Source organism: Hyalella azteca, unplaced genomic scaffold (assembly GCF_000764305.2).
Source record: "Hyalella azteca isolate HAZT.00-mixed unplaced genomic scaffold, Hazt_2.0.2 contig9910, whole genome shotgun sequence".
Classification (NCBI taxonomy): Eukaryota; Metazoa; Arthropoda; class Malacostraca; order Amphipoda; family Hyalellidae; genus Hyalella; species Hyalella azteca.
In genome coordinates this window covers 15,135-38,336 of record NW_025939966.1, presented here as the reverse complement: position 1 = coordinate 38,336, position 23,202 = coordinate 15,135, and the positions used below count along the sequence as shown (strand labels likewise).

At 33.4% G+C, this 23,202-nt stretch overlaps 1 protein-coding gene across 4 annotated transcripts in view; it reads right to left on the bottom strand.

Moving 5' to 3' along the window:
* LOC108675611 (protein PALS2) overlaps positions 1–21,835 on the bottom strand; it is a 35,461-nt gene extending 13,626 nt beyond the window's left edge. Inside the window, exons 1-4 of one of the 4 annotated variants that reach the window (XM_018163635.2) lie at positions 21,592–21,835; positions 20,753–20,859; positions 2,228–2,383; positions 278–381 (exon numbers count right to left, since the gene is read on the bottom strand). In XM_018163635.2, coding sequence (XP_018019124.1) covers positions 278–381; positions 2,228–2,383; positions 20,753–20,859; positions 21,592–21,646 — 422 coding nt within the window. In that variant the 5' untranslated portion in view covers positions 21,647–21,835. Of the gene's footprint in view, positions 1–277; positions 382–2,159; positions 2,384–4,617; positions 4,825–20,752; positions 20,860–21,591 lie in introns of those variants that run through there. The other 3 variants (XM_018163634.2, XM_018163636.2, XM_018163637.2) reach the window with 3 other exon arrangements.
* Positions 21,836–23,202: the final 1,367 nt, after the last annotated feature.

Genomic DNA, 23,202 nt, shown 5'->3' with positions numbered 1-23,202 from the left:
ATCAAGAAAATTTCTCACATATCAAGATAATGTCTCAAGTATAAAGAAAGTTTTACCTTGCAATAAAATTACTCGACCATCAAAAAATTGCTTACCCAATAAAGGAAGAGAGGGAACCTCACACATCAAGAGAGGGAAATTTAATTTTTTAATGAAATTACTCACCTATCAAGTAATTTATTAACCTCTCAATGAGATGACCCATATCTAGCAAATGACTCATCTACCAAGACTCACATATCAAGGGAATTACTCATTTTCCAGAGCAATCACTCACCTAGAATTAGATGGCCGCTCGTGCACAGCTTTGTTGCTCTTGAAAGGAAGGAAAGGCTGGGGCAGACGATCAGCTGCTATGCTGTCGTGCGCGTCTAACAGAGCCTGCACGTTTGTGATCGTTGCGGAGAACCAAATTACAATAATAATTAAGAATATAAACTTAAAACTACATTATAATTTTAACAATTCGAGTCTTGTACATAAAATTGTAGTCTAGGATGTCTGGAAATTTAGTTAGCTTGTTCTATTTACTAGGCTGGGAACGGATGATGAAATAGGATACGCTGAGTTAGCATTATTATGGTCACGAGTGCGGGACATCGATGTCGCGCATATATTGGGAAAAATTGTTAATAGGACAATAAAATTTCTTACAACTGGATTATTTAAAACAGAAGCAAACGGGGAGGATGCTAAATTATGGCGTTATTCATGCAGCTTACTTCACAAAATCAGTGATGGTCTCACATGAAAATATTTTATGTTAAATTGAGATAATTGTGCTCATTTCGTCGTGAAGCAATTTAATTGGGGTATAATAACAGTAGAAAAATATGAACTACGTAGAATCATGAAATGAATTATTTTATTTACAGTCATGCCTATATTATTCATTCAATAGTATAAGAGCGCGGTTTCCTTCTATTTGCATATGTCATAAAACCTGGGTACCAATGTCTCATAATTAATGCTTCACAACTATAAAAAATATATTCAGTATGTACGAAATATCCAATATACACAAAGATAAAGACATGCAGAAGACCAGACTCGCTCACCATCCTTGTTCTCAACAGAAATTCTTTAATTTATTTAAATTTTCGTTTTTCTGCACAACTTAATTTGCTTAATTAACGAAAACTGGCAGTCCGTTTGGAAATTATTGACGATAATATGACAGATGCCCGGAATAAGGTACAGGAAACAGGGGGCAACACCGAAAAGGTTTGTTAGGGAATGGAATCAATGGAAAATAGAACATGCTGGGATACTCAATGAATTTTTTTTTTCATTGAGTTATATTCATTCAGTTCAGTTATAATACGAAATTAGGCTAGAAACGGAGGTAAATAGTTATATTCCTGAAGAGATTGTGAGTGAATTTTTCCAATATGGTAGAAAACAATGTGGTAAAAAATCGAAGGAAATATGCATATGAAGTTTGGCAAATTATCGTAGGAACTAAGATCAGGAATTGAAGCTAAAAAAGGTAGAAGAAGTTATGGGTGATTTTTCATCACATTAGCGAGTAAAAGCTTTTTAGTTATGATATTTTGATTCGAAAGAATTCATCAACATAATTATACTTAGAATGCTATGCGCACCTGAAATGTATAGAAAATGTTCCGACACAAAATGGAACTTTAAATTTAATTAATTTACTTATATTAATTCAGTGATTGCCTTAATGAAGGGAATAACTGGCCAAGTAAAACGATGAAATTGATTCACTTAATACACCGACTAGTGACTTTTCCTGCGGAAGGATCCCAGGAAGCAAGGAAGGATGCCAGGCTAAGGCATTAGCATGCCTTGCAGCCTTCAGGGAAACTCAAACATATATTAGAAAACTCGGTGATATTTGAAGTGCCAAATCCCCGAAAAAAGACTTTAGAAAAATGTGGATTAATCAAGGATTTACAATAAAAAAAACAAGGAGTGAAAGACTGAAATCAAATGAATATATAAAAATCCACTAAGAATAATGTTGTAACGAATAGTTTAACAATTAATAAACATGGTCGGTATAAGGTTGTTGGAATTGATTTTCAAGATAATCAGTTTCAAAATTTCGATGAGGAGTAGAGAAAAAAAGTACTAAAATATTAATTAGCCGATTTATCGGCCGTGGCTGTGAAGTTAACGCTAGTTAACCTCACATAAGGCGAGAACAAGGATGTGGAGAGGGTAGCTACAGGTCCGGTTGCGAACTTGGTAGCTGCCATACCACGACGTGTGGTCGTAGGAGCAGGTCGCCCAAAGCTTGGGCGGCTGGAGTGGTTGATAGTTCACTATAATGTATGACGTCACGACGTAATATAGCCCCACTAGGCGTCACTGGCACCAACTCTTTTATCTCAGTCTTCGCGAAGCTTTGGTAGCCCTGGAAAAAATGTTGCCATGTCAAAGAACCGAAGAGATATTTTTCTTCTGTCAAGGAATCGATGGTGGACCGGAGAAAATGTAAAAAATTGGGTAGCGATCACAAGGAAAATAGATCGGTATTTCCATTGGATAGCAATAGAAAAAAAAAATATGCAATGTTATAGGCTGGAAGAGATATTTTTCAGTTTAGGAATCGGCAATGGACCAAATCAATTGAAAAATTCGGGCGGAGAAATAGGGTGCATGAGATAAAAATACCCCTCCTTTGATTTAATAGCCCTTGAAAAAATGATGCGATGTCAGAGTATGGAAATATATTTTTTTCAGTAAAGATATCGATATGGACCAAAAGAAATGAAGAAAATCGTGAGTAGGAATAGCGTGCGTGAGAAAACAATACCGTGATTTTTAGTTCAAGTTGTTTCCGTAAAGGAAATGATGGCAGACGAGAAGCGAAATGAACATGACATAAAATTCGAGGAACTAAAATTGTTGTTTCGCAGACTGCATTGTTTTTATGTACCCTATTGTTCAGGAGTGAAGCGTCCACTAAAAAATAAAAAAATGCAAAATTGATTACTTTTTAAACTTTTGAAAGGGATTACGTATGTAAAGAAATCTAAAAGACTGAGCCTAAAGTATCTTTCTTTAACGACTTAATGGATGGAAATTGTAAATTAAAATAACAACATTTTCCTTATTAGTCACTTTAGCAATGTAACTGCATTTGGAAGATATACTATTCACTTTGCTTCCTTTTGCTCAAGTATTCTGTGATGATACGATTTAAGAATATAAATTACAAAACTCATTCACGATTTTTTTCAATAACTTTTGTAGTTTGCAACGAAATGAAACTTTTGAAAAGTTTTTCGTAAACAACACATACATGTGCAAGAGCAGACATTCTCAAATGAATGAATTATATATATCAGAGGTCATAGTTTACTAACAGGAACAGCAATAATTATATATAACTATTAATTTCAAACAGTCTTCAGGAAAATCGTCGGCATATAAATAGACAAAATATTTCTAAGTACATCCCTAAATTCAATTCACATACATGCATTCATTTGAGAACCATCAATATTAATGAATGACAATGTAAATTGCTTTTACAATGAATGACAATGTAATGAATGATGAATAATTTAATGAATGACAATGTAAATTGCAATGTAAACGCATCTTAGCTTTTATTCTAATACTGTATAAAATACCAATGAGGATAAATAAATATATCTACAATATGACGGGAGATATTATTCACAATGGAAGAATTGTGTACGAATTTACCAATACGGAAGCATTATTGATAATATTAGAGTTACGCTGCAGAGAAAGACTACAAAGCAGTGACCATTGGCGCACTAGCGCTGTAGCATCACCATAATGTACTCTCAGTAAGAGTTATGTAACAACAAATATACAGTCTCAGAAATTTCAATGGAACAGATAATTATGCGTGGAAAACTCATTCAATAATACCAACTTATTTAGCGGTGCAATTTAACTTTCAGATCACGTTCCCTAAAACATTTGCCACTTCAGCACTTGTAACTCTTGCATAAATTTGGAGTGACGCATCTCAGCTTTAATTTCATTATCATCTTCTGAATATGTGCAAATCAGAAGCAAGGGAATTTTTTAAATTCAACAAATTGAAGCCAGTCCACTTGCAATAATTCAATCAGTGGAATAGAAATATCAGCAAGAAAGGTAAATAACTAAAAAAACAATAATTGCATGCATTGGCAAACAAATTAGAAACTAGCTACATCGTTCAAGTTTGACAAAACGGAACAAGAAACGTGACATCAGACGTAAAAGAAGAAGCGAGCCACGGTTCAGTAGAAGCAGTGCGCGGAGAAAGTTGTAGCCAGTGGATATTTGTACGCTGGTGAAACATGCAAATATTGAACGAAAAAATGCGATTTGACATTCTTTCGACTGCAATTTAATCTTTTACAAAACAGTTTATTCACCAAAGTCTGGTACTGAATTACCTTCTGTACTCAAAAGATTAAGATTGCTTATTCAATTATAATTTTTTGCCGATGGGTCCTATTTTATTCTTCTTAGTGTTAAAAATTTAAATTCGGGCTTATTTTAACAAATTTAAATGACAAAATCAAATGTTTCGGATAATTTTTTTGCATACTATGCTTCATGCAAACAGAAAAAAATTAAAAAAATGGATAGACCTCAAAATTCTCCCCGAAAAGTCACCTGTCTGTGAATAGTAACGTTCTTCACGTGCGCTTCCAGTTGAACGTCCGTTAAATCACGCAATTTTTCACGCGATTCTGAATGACGAAACATTGTAAACTAATTGTATTTGAAGAATTGGGTAAACTATTGCGAATTGATATTGTAATAAAACTGGATAAGATTTTATTTAAGTTTCACGATAATGAACTTAATCCATTTTAATTGATCAAGGAATCCTAATATGAGACATTCTTTGTCGATTTTCTCAACGTTTTTATTAAAATTGCGTTGTTCTTTCATTCGTTTCTCTTCATTAAAATTATTAACTTTAATTTCCATGTATCGAAGTTCCTTAGAAACATAGCCAAACAGTTAGATTAACAGTAACATTATTACATTACGAGTCTAACATTTGAAGAAACTTGCTACTGTAGAATAGAAGGGACAGCAAACTGTTTGTTATTACTTCTCTAAAATATTCAGAACACGAAGCCTGGACATAAGGTTCAAGGTATCAACGATCTTACAGCACGCAAGCTCTCTCCTTCATTGTAATCCGTGTCACAGTACATGGAATTTACAACACAAGTACGACTATAATTCCACAAAATGGCTCGCATCTCTGTCTGACTGCGAAAGAAAAATTTCTTATCATTACTAAAGGATTGTGTTACCGTTTGTATAGGAATTGATGTATTATAAATGCCTGTTTATATTGTTTTCGCTCGCCTTTCTTTTAGCTATGTAACTTACGATTGGTTCTCGGCATTGTAAACAAAACTTCCTACAGTTTATACATGAGATAAAATAACTTTGAACTATGCAACTGAACAATGTTGAAGTTGTATGAACATTTTGAATCTTGAAAATTTATTCAAGGACTTTAGATAGGTACACAGTAAGTAATGAAGAGCAATAAGGCCTATGAAAGTCTTACAGTTGTTTTCATGGAGAACACATATGTGTTGTTAGTAGGTTGCCATGCCAACGATTAAGACCCGCGCTCTCAATGCCCGACAGAAAAATTCAAATGGCCACACATTGATAATGGAAAAATTCTTAGATGTAAGCTAAAATTAGGCAATGTTATTTGTCATAATAATAAAATGATACAAAAATTTTTGCTCCTATAAAGGGAAATACCCATGCGCAGTGCATTGAAAATTACAGGTTTCGGCAGGAATGCCCTTGAAAAGAAAGAAAGTAATATAATGTGTAACAAAAAGCTGTAGAATTTCACGATATGTAACAAATAATGATGTTCAAAATTAGTTATCGATGGCGTTCCATGTGCCTTGTAATAATAATTAATATAATATGTTACAACATAGGACTCTCGTTTAGAGCAACAGTCGTGTTTCACGTTTTCAATGAAAAATTCACCATTCACTTCCATTTGAATACAGATGAAAAATCATTTCCTGCGAGAGCAAAATCTTTGATTTCATTCGATTTGATTTTTAATTCTGAATTCTAGGTCTCTACACATGAAACCCAAGTTTTTCATTCATACTTCTACCGAACATACAACCTTGTATGATTCCATTCAGCCAGATATGATCACACTGCAGTGACTCATGGCAATAGCACAGCACCAGCAGCACAACACACACAGCAGTGACTCATGGACAGCAACAACACAGTACCAGCAGCACAACAGCCACTGCAGTGACTCATGGCCAGCAATAGCTCATTACGTCATCCTTATGTACAAATCACGGCCTATTCTACGTTGGCCGGTAACCGGGGATTGTTCAACCGCTGATGCAATATTAATAAAATTAGATCAGTACTCACTGCAGTGAGTGACAGAGAGAGCATTTTCTCAGAGAGCGCGAAAACGTGTAGTCACGGACGGACGGACGGACGGACGGACATGACGAGCACAATAGCGCCTTTTTTTCCATAAATGCAAAAATATAACTCAGTACTCACTGCAGTGAGTGACAGAGAGCGCATTTTCTCTGAGAGCGCAAAAACGTGAAGTCACGGACGGACAGACAGACAGACAGACGGACAGACAGACGGACGGACATGACGGGCACAATGGCGCCTTTTTCCATAATTGAGAAAATACGCTAAAAATATCAAAAATTAAAGTATCAGTACTGATGTTTTGTGCCTATTGTATTACCTTGCTAAGCCTATAGCCAGCGATGCCACGCAGAAAATTTGTATGTACAAATGGAAGCAAAGCTTGGAAATTATTCTTCGAGTCTTCAAAATAAATTCTACAAGAAAATCAAATAAATACATTAGCACTTTAAAAAAGTATAATCAACAATATCTCATTTTGCAATCGTTATATGAAATAAAATATATTTGAAACGTGGAATAGTAGCCAGTTATTTGCTCTGAAATTTTTCTTTTTTTTTAATAAAACAAGTTTATGCAGGTTCGTATAGAATCACTTCCAAGTTCTTATGACTTGGAAACTCAATAAACAAATTTTCGAGTTGTATGAATCTCAAAGCGGTAGTAATCAAAAGAATTTACTTTAGGTAATTTGTTGTCAAGTATAACTACTGTTTGACGAAAGATCAAGAAATTTGTTCTCACCTATATAATAGTTAGCAAAAAAATTCTGCTTGGCCACAAATAGGATTGCGGCTAATTTTTCGTTTCGCGACACCGATAAAAATAGCAAAAAAATTTTAAAAGTCGAGTCGATTCTTGCAGAAAATATTAATAAATAAAGTAGCATGTCGAGCCAAATAACAAAATAATAAATAAATAACAAATAAATAACAAATAATAAAATAACAAATAATAATAAATAAATAACATGTCGAGCCAGGAAGCAAAAGAAACAATGACGAGAACTGCATATTTGCTGCTCTTTTATAGAGTAAGGGAAATTTCACCTCGTCTATTTAGGCGGTGATGCGAAGACAGATAAGGTAAAAATACCGAAAACACAATAATTTTTGAATATCATAGGAAAGAATGTATTCTTTGCATTTGATCAATAAGAAAATACATCGCTCATGGCACTGAATTTAAAAATCATGTATAGACACCGATATTTGCATTGGAAAACACTTTAAATTATTTTTCAAAAATCTTGAACTATCTTTTAAACATCGATCAGGAGACCTACACATTATTCAGGGTTTTATATAATAATTTCCAAGGCATTACTAATAAATCAGCATTCTGAAATTGAATACATCTTGTCTCATATCCTAATCAGCAGGAAAATTAACTTCACATTTTCGTAAATGTCATGTTTTGAAATCGATAACATATTTGTCCTAATACTATTCACTATTCATTCATTGCCTGTTATAGAACAGCATTCAAAATTGCATAGATACGAAGTACATTATTGTACAAGTATGGATGCGAAGCTCACCGTATACTTCCTCGTTAAAAAAAATTCCATGACATACGCATCGCTTTATTTTTTTTTCTTTCTTATGTTACTTCCTAAAACGCTATAGCCTTGAAATCGTACCCTGTGGATTGTGAGTCCCTTGGCAATTTGCTAAAAGAATATGCGTTGCAGGAACCAAGTTATGGTAACGTAATGTGTCACAGGAACGAAAATTACACCGAAACAAATTTTACATAAAATATTCCGAAGACAAAATTATGTCTCGGACCAATAGCATGGATACAAAATGTTATTAATAACCAAATTAAGCCTTTGTAAACACAAGGTTTTCGAAGAATTCAGAGTCCGAATAAGATACCTTCATGAAACGTGTAGCAATAACAAAATAGTGGTGTTGCGTTTGTGTTGAAGGAACTTAATAATGATATGGAAATCCATGGACGGAAATTCAACGTAAAGAAAATAAATTTAGGCCCAAAATTCTTTCCACCTAAACTTCTTTCTTTCCACCAAAAAAAATAATGTGAAACTTGTACCAAAAAATTTTCCACCTAATTTTTTATGGTACAAGTTTCACATTATTTTTAGTTTAGAAACAATCAGTCATATCGCTCTGAATAATGTGCTTGAATGGCTTTCCTAAGATACATAAATTTACTGAAAACAAAATTATTTTAACATATAATTATAATATAACGAGATTTAACCGAATATCGCCGAACGAGCGATATTCAAGAAACAAATTCTCGGCCGGAGTTCCGGAAGTGAATCAAGTATTGCGAGGCACGTTTATTGAAATACTGCAACATTGAGTGCAAATGGCTGTAGGCATAACTTCGTTATTAACACTGCGGTGGTGACGCCTTAACCCTTAAAAACTCGGTGAACTCTGCTTTTACTTTGGCTAAGTTTAAGCACTGAAGTGCAGCCGTAAAGGGAAATTAACGAATACGAATATATTTCACTAAGCAGTTATACACAAGAGCATAATATTCTTCTGTTAATGCCAGCTACTCACTCAAGTATGAATAAATATAACCTATTATATTGATTCTAATATAATAAATATTATAAAGATAAGAGAAGTAGACAAATATTTTAACAAATCATAACGTTACTACCGTATTGATGCAACATAAGAAAATCTATAAAATTAGAGTAAATACTTTGTAAGCATGCCTCCTGACAATATAACACAATTAATACGTCTCAATGACAATTTCAGCATCACCATAAAAACTTAGAGCACGCGTGTATAGCTGGCAAATGAACTGCCAGCGGTAAGGGTGACAAAGCTGTATATGTAAGCCACTAGCACTGCTATGATTCTCAATAGGGTATAGAACCTTTTGCCGTATAATTAGACTCAAAGTTGATTCCATGAACGAGCAATGCAAATGAGATCAACAGTGAACCTACTACGCCGAGAATTGTACAACATAAATTAACCAATTTTTAATATTCATGCGTGTATACATTGAGAAATGAAACAAAATAATGATCATTATTGATCATATTTGTGTACAACCCATATGAATAAGACAAGTTTACATCTCACTTTACATACATAGTAGTTCAGTTGGTAAATATCATATTTTTTTTCGGGCGTTGATATCAAAAGTGTTAATGGACGAGAGTCATGTGAATGAAATTCAACAATTTTTAGGTATTTTAAATGGAAGAAATAAATGTTGTATGGCACGTTAATTAAACTGCAGGAAGTTTCTGTAAACTTCTAATAAACTTCACACAGGTGACAAGCTTGCCGTTGGAATCTGACCTTGAGGGAATGATCAACAACAGAGTACTGATGAACGAGTCCATTCAACACACATGCAAAATTGATGAATGTCTAAAATTTATGAATGTCTATGAATAGCTAAAATAAATCTGATGAATGAATGAATAAAATGAATAGCTAAACGTATGATCTGATGAATCAAAAGGAAGATTCATTGGTAAAATTGGATGAAGTTTGAACGAGACCTTGTCAGAAGCATTATTCCAAGTCATGTTGATACATGTAGACTTGAACATGCCACGTCACTTCCAGCAATGAATAACTCTCACTTTTCAACGACAGTTTCGACCACATGCAAGTTGCAATTGTTTCTAGAAATTTAATATAATGATTGCACTCCATCACGACAAATGCATGCGAATTTTCTGTGTTTCCATTGAATTTCAATGCGAATTTTAGTTTAGATAGTGTTGTAAGTGTTCGTTTTTTAAGAATATAAGGAATATTGATTTTCATGAAGACGCAATCGGTGATTAAGAGATATAGTAAAAATATTTATATAATTTTATTCGATGAATGAATTTGATTAAAAAAGTATATAAATTATTCATGATAATTTAAATAAGCAGTTATTAGACGCGGGAAAATATAAGGAAAAGAGAAGTAGAGAAATATTTAAACAAATCATAAATGAAAAAAAACATAAGGAAAGATTAAAAAAGAAATCCTAGGAAATGACTAGCAAAAACAGCATAAAAAATGATCAGAATTTGTCTAGTAATCTTCTAGATTAATCGAGGTGGCTCGACCTAGAATTGGCGAATCGCAATGAATTTTTTTCTTCGTAGAAACATTTTTTGACATAAATTTTTTTCATCTCTGGTATGAATTTCTTCTAAATTATCGATGTTCATTTATGCATCGTTATTAAAGCTTCTTATGAACGACGAAACGCATGTAACAAAATGATTTTATTGTGTTAATGATAAATGTAATAAATGATATTACGTAATTGTATAAATGTAAGCCGTAATAAATGATATTACGGCTTTTATTATTAGATATTCAAATGCTTGAGATATTAAAAAAAATCATTCAACTGAAGAAAGAAACACCCAATCATCTGCCCAAAAGAAGGTAACACTTACCGATTGGCTAAATTCAGAGTGACAAAGAACATTGAAATATCCAGTTATTATTTTACTATTATTATTATTTTTTTAAAGCATCTCACGATTACATTAGCGATAAAATATTATTAGATTATTTTTTACATAAAAATCACTCAATAAGTAAAGTCTGAATATGCATATTTACATTTTGCAGAAAAAGGGAAAATATCGAGATCAATATTTAGGTTCTAATATTTTTTTCGTTTTAAATTTATTTCTAAATTTCTCTTTTATAAATTAGGTGCGATTAATTGCTAAGCGTCCCCCCCCCAACCGTTTTTATTAAGAAATGTCAGATTTAAACTTTAGAATTGTACATTCATTTCAAGGAAATTGTCCTAATTATCTGAAAGCTATTGCCAAGTAAAATTATCAATAAGCTATAATGTAATCCAAGTTTGTAGCCACCAAGATTGTATTATTATTGAAAATATGTTATTTCTCAAATCAATTATTAATTCTTTATTATTTCTTATCTAAAAGCACTAATGTGATATGAGTAAATAAGCCATGTAAAAATAGTATGCTTGGAGACTCAACGTAATGAGACGGAAGCGCCTCTCACACAGGCGTTTCCTACAAGAACAGGTGTGTACAGAATCTACACACTTACTCTGTGTGTGTGAGTTCCAGGTAGCAAGGACAACACAGCGCGTGTTTATACGCAAACGTAAACACTTTCTTTACGATACAAATACACTACAAAAATACACCATAGGAGTGTGAACGTATGCACGCACTTGTGTTGTAGAGGTGTGGCTCAGGTACGTCACGCTATGTAAAGAATGCGGAGGAAAAAACAAACGTAACCTCTCACTCCGACAGCCAGGAGGTAACTAACGCATGGCGTCACTTTAAAGCGCTTCTCCAGGTGATTTGAGCGTTCACGATAGTGTAATTCGATGCCGAGGTTTGATATCTTGAGCGTATTCTTAAAAAAATATAATTGTATAAATAAGGAAAATTTTCTAATACAAAGTACATATTTCAGAAAGTATATATATTCTATAGCATTAGTTTTATTTAATAATTAATGAGCAATCGCAGTACGTCTGGTGAATGTATTGCAGCGTAGGTGGTTCCCTAGTGTTTCAATTGCAACATTTTCCTAAAGAAGCGAGTAAAAATTCTACTTTTTCATTGGAAATTTTGTCCCTAATATACATCCATTATATACTCGTTTATGTAATTAAATATATGTCTCCGCTACGAAAAAACGGCCCGCACATTTATAATATGCTGTTCGATAAATTTCCCTAGAGTTTACATGAACGTATCTAACCTGTTGATTCAGTCCTGATTAACGCTAAAGTTGCCAAGCCGTAATTATCCCGCCTGGAATTACGAAACAACTTGTCAAGAAATAGTATCACCACATGGTTAATCAATAGAACATTGCTAGTATGCTTCCTAAACCTTTTTAATGATAATTAATGTTATTATTTTGAACAAAAGCTAACAAATTTTGAAGTAAAATCATTTAATGTTAGATAAATTGCAATATTGCATCTAGACGCTACCTGTATGACCAGAATTTAAAATGTTTTAACGGACAGAACATTTTCGTGTAGCTTGGTCCTTGGATGCCAGGCAAATATAATAGATAGAAGACTCAAAGGAGTCTTCTATCTATTATATTATATTTGTTTATATTATATCTATTATATTTATTATATTAATCTTGATAACAAATAAGACCTTCGTCCTATTTGTTATCAAGTTCTTGCTTCCCTGAGTAATATAAACCCATTTCATATGCAAAATAGCGTAGCTTTTGATGAAATCTCCTTGAAAAAAATATTCAGAGTAATTCCTTACTTGCATCAAATAGACATTAATTACATATATTAATGAAATTAATTAATTTTAAAATTAATTGTCATCATATACAAATATTAGTTTTGCACGAGTCGGTTCACAGATTTCTCCTGCATAGTAAGACAATATTTTTCATGTGTTGCTTATGAAAAAATTAGAATGACAACAAAAATTGTTACAATGTTCAATAAAATATAGTAATAAAAATATATTTATAATATAAATATAATTTATCTATAGCTTCAATAGACTCTTAAATATATATACGACCGTAACAACACCAAACGACAGCAACAGCAACAACAACACTAACAACCATGCCACCAAAAACAGCAAAAAAACAGGAAAAACAGTAGAAATACCACCTGAGAGCATTAGTACAACACCAACTGTAACATCAACTTCTAAATGAAGCAGCATAAACAGTATCATGAACAATTTAATGAGGCAGCATAAACTGCTTAATGAAGCACCATTGCCTGCTTACTGAAGCAGCACTAACAGTAGCACAAACATCTTACTGAAGCAGCAATAACAGTAGCACCAACAACTTACTGAAGCAGCAATAACAGTAGCACCAACAACTTACTGAAGCAGCAATAACAGTAGCACCAACAACTTACTGAAGCAGCAATAACTGTAGCACCAACAACTTTCAGAAGCAGCAATAACAGTAGCACCAACAACTTACTGAAGCAGCAATAACAGCATAACCAACTTACTGAAGTATCACCAACATATTAACAGCTTAATGATATTTTTATAATACGGTATAAAATAATAAATAACTTGATTGAATATTTTTTTAGAAGTTTCAATTCCGTCGTTTTGTTGATTTATTCAGCTTCCTTAATAATGGTCAGTATAGAGAAACAATGAAAATAGTAAATATAAAATTATTGCCAGGGGATTTTGTGTCAAATAACAAATGTTTTTTTTCTACGAAATCATTTAACAGTCACAAATAAAAAAACTGTTTTAACTTGACGGTTTATTAAGTACATTAATACTAGTTAATAAATGAACATGTCTAGAACGCTGGCAGTACTTTTTTCGCAATGTACTTTCGAAATTTAAAGTGAAAAAAAAACAATTGCTAATGATTATGATCAAAGGGTTGACATGTATGTTAATAATTATTAAATAATATATTATTAGCTTTTAGAAAGTAATCACCAGCAGACGAATGAACGAATTTTTATTTGTTCAATATTTCTATTTTATTGGTTGGGAATGAGTTCATGAAAAAAATTACGCATACCAAGAAAAAATTTACATTTTTCATTTTAACGTGATATATCTTTGCCAGTACAAGGAAAATGGTTTCTGCCACTACACTGGTGGAACTATGGTGTCATTCAGGCTCATATTGAAGAATACGGAGACGGTTTAGAGACCTTCAGTTTGAGCATTATTGGAAACTTCAAACCTCAATGCCTAAATCCCCAAGTTGGTAATACATTATATCTAAAAGTGACAAATTTTTACGTAGTAGTTCCCCTTTAGCAGTTTTTTCCTCTATTTGGCCAGGTTTGAATGTAAAAAAGTAAGTATGCAGAGGATGAAGAAGGTGTTACTTACTGAACAAAAATGTTCAGTAAGATTACTGGTCAAAGTTCGTATATCGGTTAGAATTCTTCTATTTTTATTCAGTTCGTAACATTACTGAATACCGAACTTTATTCGGAGTTCAAGAGTAATAAGTTCTCTGTTGGTTCCGTCGATAGTAAATATATTCATCGCATTGTATATAAGTTTTAGACGCTAAATTAGAGCGAACAGCACATGGCCACCCTTAGCATCTTATCAGCTAACAGACGCAAATTCAAAGGAGGAATTCAACCCTATTTAATAACCGACATTCATTTAAGAACTAAAGTTATTCAACTGTTACTTGACAGTAAACAACACGGTAATATCTTCCCTGATACCTTCTGATTCTTTTCATCTATTGCCATGCGCAGCGGTATTTTCTGTATCGGTATCAATACTCATCTGTATTACTCATGCTAGCTTTAGGCACCTGCATCTCGGATGCCGTACACAAATACCTTATCATGCAGCAGGCGCCCTGCATACCGAGGACGTGTAGCCTTGCGTTATATATATAGGATTGCATGGATGGATGATTGCGGAGGATGGATGATTGCAGAAGATGGATGATTGTGGAGGATGGGTGACTGGAGAGGATGGATGATTGCAGTGAATGGATGATTGCGGAGGATGGATGATTGCGGAGGATGGATGATTGCGGAGGATGGATGATTGTAAAGGATGGATGATTGTGAAGAAAGGATGATTGTGAGGATGGATGATTGCGGAGGATGGATGATTGCGGAGCATGGATGATTGTGAGGATGGATTATTGCGGAGGATGGATGATTGCGGAGGATGGATGATTGCAGAGGATGGATGATTGCGGAGGATGGATGATTGCAGAGGATGGATGATTGCGGAGGATGGATGATTGCAGAGGATGGATGATTGCGGAGGATGGATGATTGCAGAGGATGGATGATTGCAGAGGACGGATGATTGCGGAGGATGGAGGATTGCAGAGGATGGATGATTGCAGAGGATGGATGATTGCAGAGGATGGATGATTGCAGAGGATGGAGGATTGCAGAGGATGGATGACTGCAGAGGATGGATGATTGCGGAGGATGGAGGATTGCTGGAGTTCAGTTTACTTAGATGATGAATTCTATAGATGAATCGCATGGATGTACGGAAATAATTTACGTCGTTAAATATATAAGTTGTTTAAAATATAATTAAATAACCGTTGAGTCACCGCATATATTTCTGGAAATCTCATATTCTCATATAACTCATATTCGCTAAAATAAATTATTTATTTTTCTTCAAATGTTTCCCTGCAGACCCATTATCGACATAAACAAATGATATGAATGTCATTAAAAAATTTTCGCACACACATATTACTGTCAAAATAGATGATTTTTTGTATTCAAAGGTTATTCCGGGTCAGAAATTTTTCGACGGACTTATAACCACCAAAATGAAAGAATTATTTGTATTAAAAAATAATTCCTTGCAGACGAATAATTTTTGATGCTATAAGATAACTCTGTCGCGGTCACCTGAGAGCTCTCAGCCAAGTTTCCGCTTCTGCGATAAATGTTTTGCAGAGCGCCGAGTTGTTTACAATTGCCTCCTAACGACATACCCGTGCGACCGTTCTGTGTAAACCATCAAAGACATCCTGCTTGTCGTAAACCAGGTCTCCTGATGATTAAAATGATGATAATTCATAGAAATAAACTATGAAAGACATCCTGCTCGTCGTAAACCTGGCTCGTGATTATTAAAATGATGATAATTTATATAAATAAACTATGAAAGACATCCTGTTCGTCGTAAACCTGGCTCGTGATGATTAAAATGATGATAATTCATAGAAATAAACCATCAAAGACATCCTGCTCGTCGTAAACCTGGCTCGTGATGATTAAAATGGTGATGATTCATAGAAATAAACCATCAAAGACATCCTGCTTGTCGTAAACCAGGGCTCGTGATGATTAAAATGATGATAATTCATAGAAATAAACCATCAAAGACATCCTGCTTGTCGTAAACCTGGGCACCTGATGATTAAAATGATGATAATTCATAGAAATAAACTAAGAAAGACATCCTGCTCGTCGTAAACCTGGTTCGTGATGACTAAAATGGTGATAATTCATAGAAATAAACCATGAAAGACATCCTGCTCGTCGTAAACCTGGTTCGTGATGACTAAAATGGTGATAATTCATAAAAATAAACCATCAAAGACATCCTGCTCGTCGTAAACCTGGCTCGTGATGATTACATTGATAATAATTTATTGTAATGATGAATGAGTGAGAGAGTTAAAAATAAAAAATCAAAGACATCCAGTTCGTCCCAAACCTGGGCATGTGATGACTAAAAAGGCAACAACTTATAATTAGGATAAATATGTGCGATCATTACGAATAAACAATTAGAGACATGAATAAACAAAGACGTCTTTGATATGTCTTTGATCTACGACATAGATCGTTTATATACGACGATAACTTTACAATGTTTTTGACCATAACTTATGCCAGTTTAGCGACGACTTACAATGTTTTCAATCCTAACTTATCACAGGTTATCGACGAGCTTCGATCATTGATGGATTGTATTCTTCTTCACAATAATTTTATCACGTTGAATATCAGTGAGCCCATACTACTGATGATTAATAGGAATTTCTTTAGAGAATACTTATTCTGTGAGAGAATATTTGATGAGATATATTTTCCATTACCTAGTTTCAGCTGGAATTAGAAAGTTCTTGGCAGTTATGAAATTTATTACAAACGGTATTCATCTTATGTATGAATTTTGTTTAGTAATAAAACCTCATGTAGATTATATCAATTATTAATTTAACAGCAATAAAAATATTCTCAATTTACCTAGAGGGATATTTAGAAATATCTCGAATTTATTATAATTAAAAAAATATCGTAAACGATCATTAAGCACAGTCAATCGAAGGATCTTTTGAACTTTCTTTGCATTTACTTGGTTTCAACGAAATATTTACTGATCATTTAACATCTGGCGTTTGCTCCAGGACGTGGTTTTATTGTTCAAATTTATTTAATTTTTTATGGAAGTGAATACAGATAATCCAATTATAAAATGCACCGTTGAATATCCGATTCGAACATTTATTCAATGAAAAATATTTACTAATAATAAAGGGAAAATTTTTAAATGGTTACATTAATGTTATATACTCGACTAAACACGATCAGTGTTGATTATGCGATTCTAGCTTAAACTGAGAAGCATTTTTATGCATTTTTATTTTAAGGAACTCACTGAACCACACAAAATATTCATCATTGATTTCAGTTATTAACCACTTTCTTGCTAAAATATTTACAGTAAACTTTTTCGATAACAATTAAAATTGAGTCCCCAGATCAAGAGAAACTACATGATTGTTCGAAGGCTGTCAATCTATCGAAACTTGAGTCGGTAAATTAGTTTCAAACGACCGGTCACATCTCAGGATTTTTTGAACGACCACAATGTTTCATAATAACAATTAATCTCAGAAGTCGAACTTGATCGTCTGCAATATTTCAAATGATTGATAGTACTTTGGTGATTCTGTGTTTGAAATTGGGTAAAAAATTGTAGACATTAAAAGTTTATAAACTAATTGTAGTAAAACAATGGATGTAATTCAAATAAAATGCCTTCCTCCTTGAAATGTAATTTGATGAATTGAATTCAAATTGTTTTTATAAATAATAATTTATTAATAATAATAATAATAAATTGAAGCAAAATCTTAGTTAACAAAAACCCGCTAAATAAATTCAATTAATTAAGTATCAAACGTATTTGAACACATTTATTTTATGAATTAATTTTTGGGTATGTATAAACTCAATAATTATTCGATAAATAAATGTGAGATTACTCTCACTTCTTGGAGACAAAGTAAGATAGCGTCGCAATTAAATTCGTTACTGCCAAACAATATAATATTTATTCAAAAAGGTTACATTTCGTAATTACTTAATAAAAATATATAATAAAAAAATTATTATGGTTCATGATTCCAATCAGTGGGATTTAGACGAGGCCCATAGTTTTCATTTTCCAATTATATAAATAAAATGTAAACCAAAATAATCTATAGGTAAGGATTTCACAGTTAACGAAATTCTCAGGATTTAATTATATTATTAGAATCTATCCGTTATAATTTTATCACTATAACTATTCCTATTCATACATCATTCATGACAGCGGCGATAATCAAGCTAATTTAATGAGTTGATAGTGCAATAAAACACGCAAAAAATCAACGACGTACGACGAGGCTAAAGAAATTCGTTGGCATCCAGAAGTAAGTCGTAAAAACGTATAGGTTTTGAGGGTTGATGAACGTCTTATAGGATTATGGAGTGAGCTGGAGCTGGTGGTATGGAATGAGCTGGATCTGATGGTATGGAGTGAGATGGTGCTGATGGTATGGAATGAGCTCGAGTTTGTGGTATGGAATGAGCTCGAGCTGGAGCATGAGGTATGGAATGAGCTCGAGCTGGTGGTATGGAATGAGCTCGAGCTGGTGGTATGGAATGAGCTCGAGCTGGAAGTATGGAATGAGCTGGAGCTGATGGTGTGGAATGAGCTGAAGCTGGAGGTATGGAATGAGCTTGAGATCCTGGCATGAAATGAGCTGGAGCTTGAAGTATGGAATGAGCTCAAGCTGGTGGTGTGGAATGAGCTGGATCTGTAGGTATGGAAAGAGCTCGAGATGCTGGCATGGAATGAGCTCAAGATGCACGTATGGAATGCGTTCAAGATGTTGGTGTGGAATGAGCTCCGGATTCTGCAGTGGAATAGCTCGAGATGATAGTCTGGAAAGATCTTGAGATGCTGATGTGGAATGAGCTGGCATACTAGAACATGCGGCAATATCTCTCTATGAAAAATTTTCTTCCTTGCGGCAAAAGCTTCTTCGTCAATTAAACAGAGTGCCACTTGGATTGGATAACTTCAGCGTTTGCCGTTGTAGTCCTCATGTTGTTTATGTTCATTGTAAAAATAATCTTGAAATAAAAACTTCATAGAAGATGAAGCTGGGCAATAAACTTGAGGCGATATGTACTTAAATTATACTACCGGAAGAAATTTTTAGTCTATAGATCCATGTAAGCTAATATGTTAACAGATTTACATAATCTTTTCGAACCACTCATCGGGATGACTTTTGGCAGTCAACATAATATAAAAAAAAGTCACGCGTCAGTGCTTTGAGAGAATGATGAATTTCGTGCACCATTATGACCATCAAGTTTTAATTCACAAGTTGCAAATAAAAGAAAGAGATGCCCGGCTTCACTGTATGACTTTCGTGCAATTGTTCGATGATCGATGCTCCACATTTTAAATTATATAACATATAATTATTCGAAATCGAAAATTTTAAAGTGAAAAAGTCGATTATTTATATTATCGCAATAAAAAAATAATTATCTCAATTTAATCTGATTTAACAACTTCATGAATAATTAATAATTATTATTAAACTTTATTTGATAACATCACTCAATTTCTTGACACAGGAGCAGTTTTTCTTTACGATATTTCACTGTAAATCATGAGAATCCATCTGATTACCCGCTGATTCCAAATTAAAAAGCCATTTTAATGATTGATTTCCTTGACTCGCAGTTCACTCGTAGGTATGGTTACTTGCATGAATAATATTCTATTAATATCAGTATATAAATAAAAATTTCTATCTATATCGATGTAAAACATGTTTCCAAAAATTATTTTTTTACTGGTAAATTCGTTTATGATTTTTCACATTAGGCCAAACCATTTGTCATGATAATTTTAACGACAGATTTTCTATGAACCAATGCTACATCAAATTATATCATGGAGAGATAACCTTTAAAAATTTTCACTTTAATCTATTATAACTTATAGCCGATTACTTGCATTTTGATAAAGGTTCAACGTTACACTTTTGAACTTTATTTTCAATTTGAATTTTGGGTTGGCTAATTGACAGAAGAGAACTTGGAGAACATTGGCATTCACGATATATTTGAAATTTTGATGGATGTTCATGGATATAAGAAATTACAAGATAGAATATTCGTTTTGCCGCTTATATCATATTTATTAATCTGCACTTTTTAGGGAGACTTCACAGTCATGATGTACATTGAGATTAGAAAACAAGTTAATCTGTAATATAATCATATGTGCTTTTCAAAATGCTTTCGATATGTGGATGATATGTGTGCGGAAAAACAGCATGTTGTCCAATGGAAATAAAATAATATCATTAAGAGTGCAATATAAGAAAATAAATTAATAAAGAAGTCTACCTTCATGACGCTGGGCGGTTAAACAGCATGTAGTCCAATGGAAATAAAATAATATCATTAAGAGTGCAATATAACGAAAAAAGTCTACCTTCATGACGCTGGGCGTTTAAACAGCATGTAGTCCAATAGAAATTAATAATATCATTAGGATTGCAATATAACGAAAGAAGTCTACCTTCATGACGCTGGAGAAGGTCAGGGCATCCATGAGCCCCTGGAAAAACAAAGCCCGTCGTTCTGCCTCCATTGCCTTCCTACTCGACAGCTCTGACAGGGTCACCCCTGGTGGACAAACATTTTCCATTTAGAAATTAACAGTGTTTAGTTATGTCGAAGAATATCGTTATCAATTATAAAAAAAATCTTTGAAGAATATATGTCCAGCCATATCTTAATGAGGATGAGAATAAATAATTTGTTATCATGATCAACTAGCTTAAAATGGTTAAAAGAGAATAAGTTACCCCTCTAAAAATAATGTTTTTGAATCATTGAAACACAATAAATTTATTTTTATTTATTCCATTCCCATCTAATGCAAAATTTTTATTCGATTTGAATGATAGACTTGAAGATCAGCTGTGAAAGTTAATTCGTAAGAATATTATCTCAACATATGCAAAAACTAATTAATGAAAATAGGAGAAAAAATGGAAGAAACCTTTTGAGTTAAAATATATTGATTAATATTATCATCAGTAAATATTTATTAGCTAAGTGTGTCAAAAAACACTAATTATCCTAGAAATTATCCACTGAAATTTTGGAAAACTTATTTGGGTTCCGATTCTAATTTGAACGATGAAATAAAAGGAAATTATCTGATTTTTGAATGAACTTTCGTATTTTAAATTTAATTCATTCGCAAATTTCAATACTACCTTCCAAGCTGGTTATTAACTTTGAATTTAGCCAAAACAAGAAGCAAATTGTAGACAAATTCATTTACTTAAAATTTAAAATAATTTATTAATACACAAACTCAATTTATTAATAAGTATTTTTCTTGCTTACTTTTCTTATTCCTTGCTTCATCAGGACCATTAATCCTTGCATCGTGTGCCTCCATCACGTTTTTATCACTTGCCAATTCTTCACGATATTCCAAACTTTACTTTTCATCAAGAAATCATTGCAATAAAATATCCCTATCCGTCCTTATGAAGACATCACTGTAAAAAATAAAACATCCAAAACACATGGTACCACGAAAAACATTGATCGTTGATAAGTTATGATCGACTGCGAAGTGAGAATTTCATCGGAAAAATCTGTTAACATAAAAATCTGATGTATGGAATTATTCGATCAGTTAAACATTGATTTCGATCACGTAACAATGGAGTCTGTAGAGGATATGTGTAAGATTTTGATCAATTCAGTATTGTATGATAGAGGATATTAATTATTGCATACGCTCTCGCAGTATAATTTCCAAATTATTGCCCTAGCAGTATAACTTCCGTGGAAAAACATTCTTTTCAAATTTCAAAATAGTTCCTCTTATGATTGCTTCAACGTTATGTTTCTTTACCTACTGCATCTCACGTCATAATAACACAACACCTAAGCCTATAAAAAGATATTGAAAAAGGATCAAATTCATGAAAAACATGCACCTGATTATACGGGAAATAAATTATGCGTTTATACGAGAACGCGTTCATGTCAAACATGGTAAACCAAAGCCCACCTCAAGTAAACGAGATGCTTGGGGGTTATAAATTTTGAGAGCAAACACACGATTTTCTCTTCTACTTATTTGGTAAACGCATATTTTTTTTTAATTACTACATGCTCGTGGAGATGGTAGGGAATCTAAAAACACGTAAAATGACTTATATATAAAACTTATTCTGCCTTGTAGCCATTTAAAATCCAATAATTCACGAAACGGGAAATCGAAAGGGGAAACTTCCATGTGTTTGGTAGCATGGCTGAATATTTTACATTCGACAACACAACGATATACAGATACAAAACTCTACGGGAGCTCCCCGGAATATTTACACTTCGATTTGCTAATAGATACTGGTTTTCGAATGCTAAATAATAATGGAATAATGGTTTTGTTTGCATAAGCTGCGGAGCTCCTTGAGCGCGCACCGATCGTCGCGAGAGCTTTAAAGTGACTGAAACCTTAGCACTCGACTGACGTGTGCGGTGCGGGATGAGGGAAAGAGGGAGAGAAGGAGAGGGAAAGAGGGAGAGGGAAGATTCGAAACTTAAAGAGAGTTTGGAAAAGAGGGTGAAAAGAGAGGTAAACTGAATAAGTGGAGCTTAAAAAGTAGAGTGATGCATGAACGGACGAGCTGGTTGAAAATAAGACTTGAAGAAGAGAAGGGAAAATGACGAGGAAGAAAAGGGAAATTGAAGAAATGAATGTCCTGTTTGCAGGAAGGATGCGATATAAAAGTAACAGGCCCATTACAGAAAGTTGGAAGTGAGAATGGAAAAGATGGCAAACACTGAATTGGAGAGAGCGAATTTGAGATAATGGGAGAAAAGGGAAAATCCTAGTGACATCAACAATTAGTCAGCTATTTAAAAGCAATTTGAAAAATGTATATTTTAAAACGAAGGATAAGCGTATTATAGTGGTAATGAAAAATAACGAAAATCCGG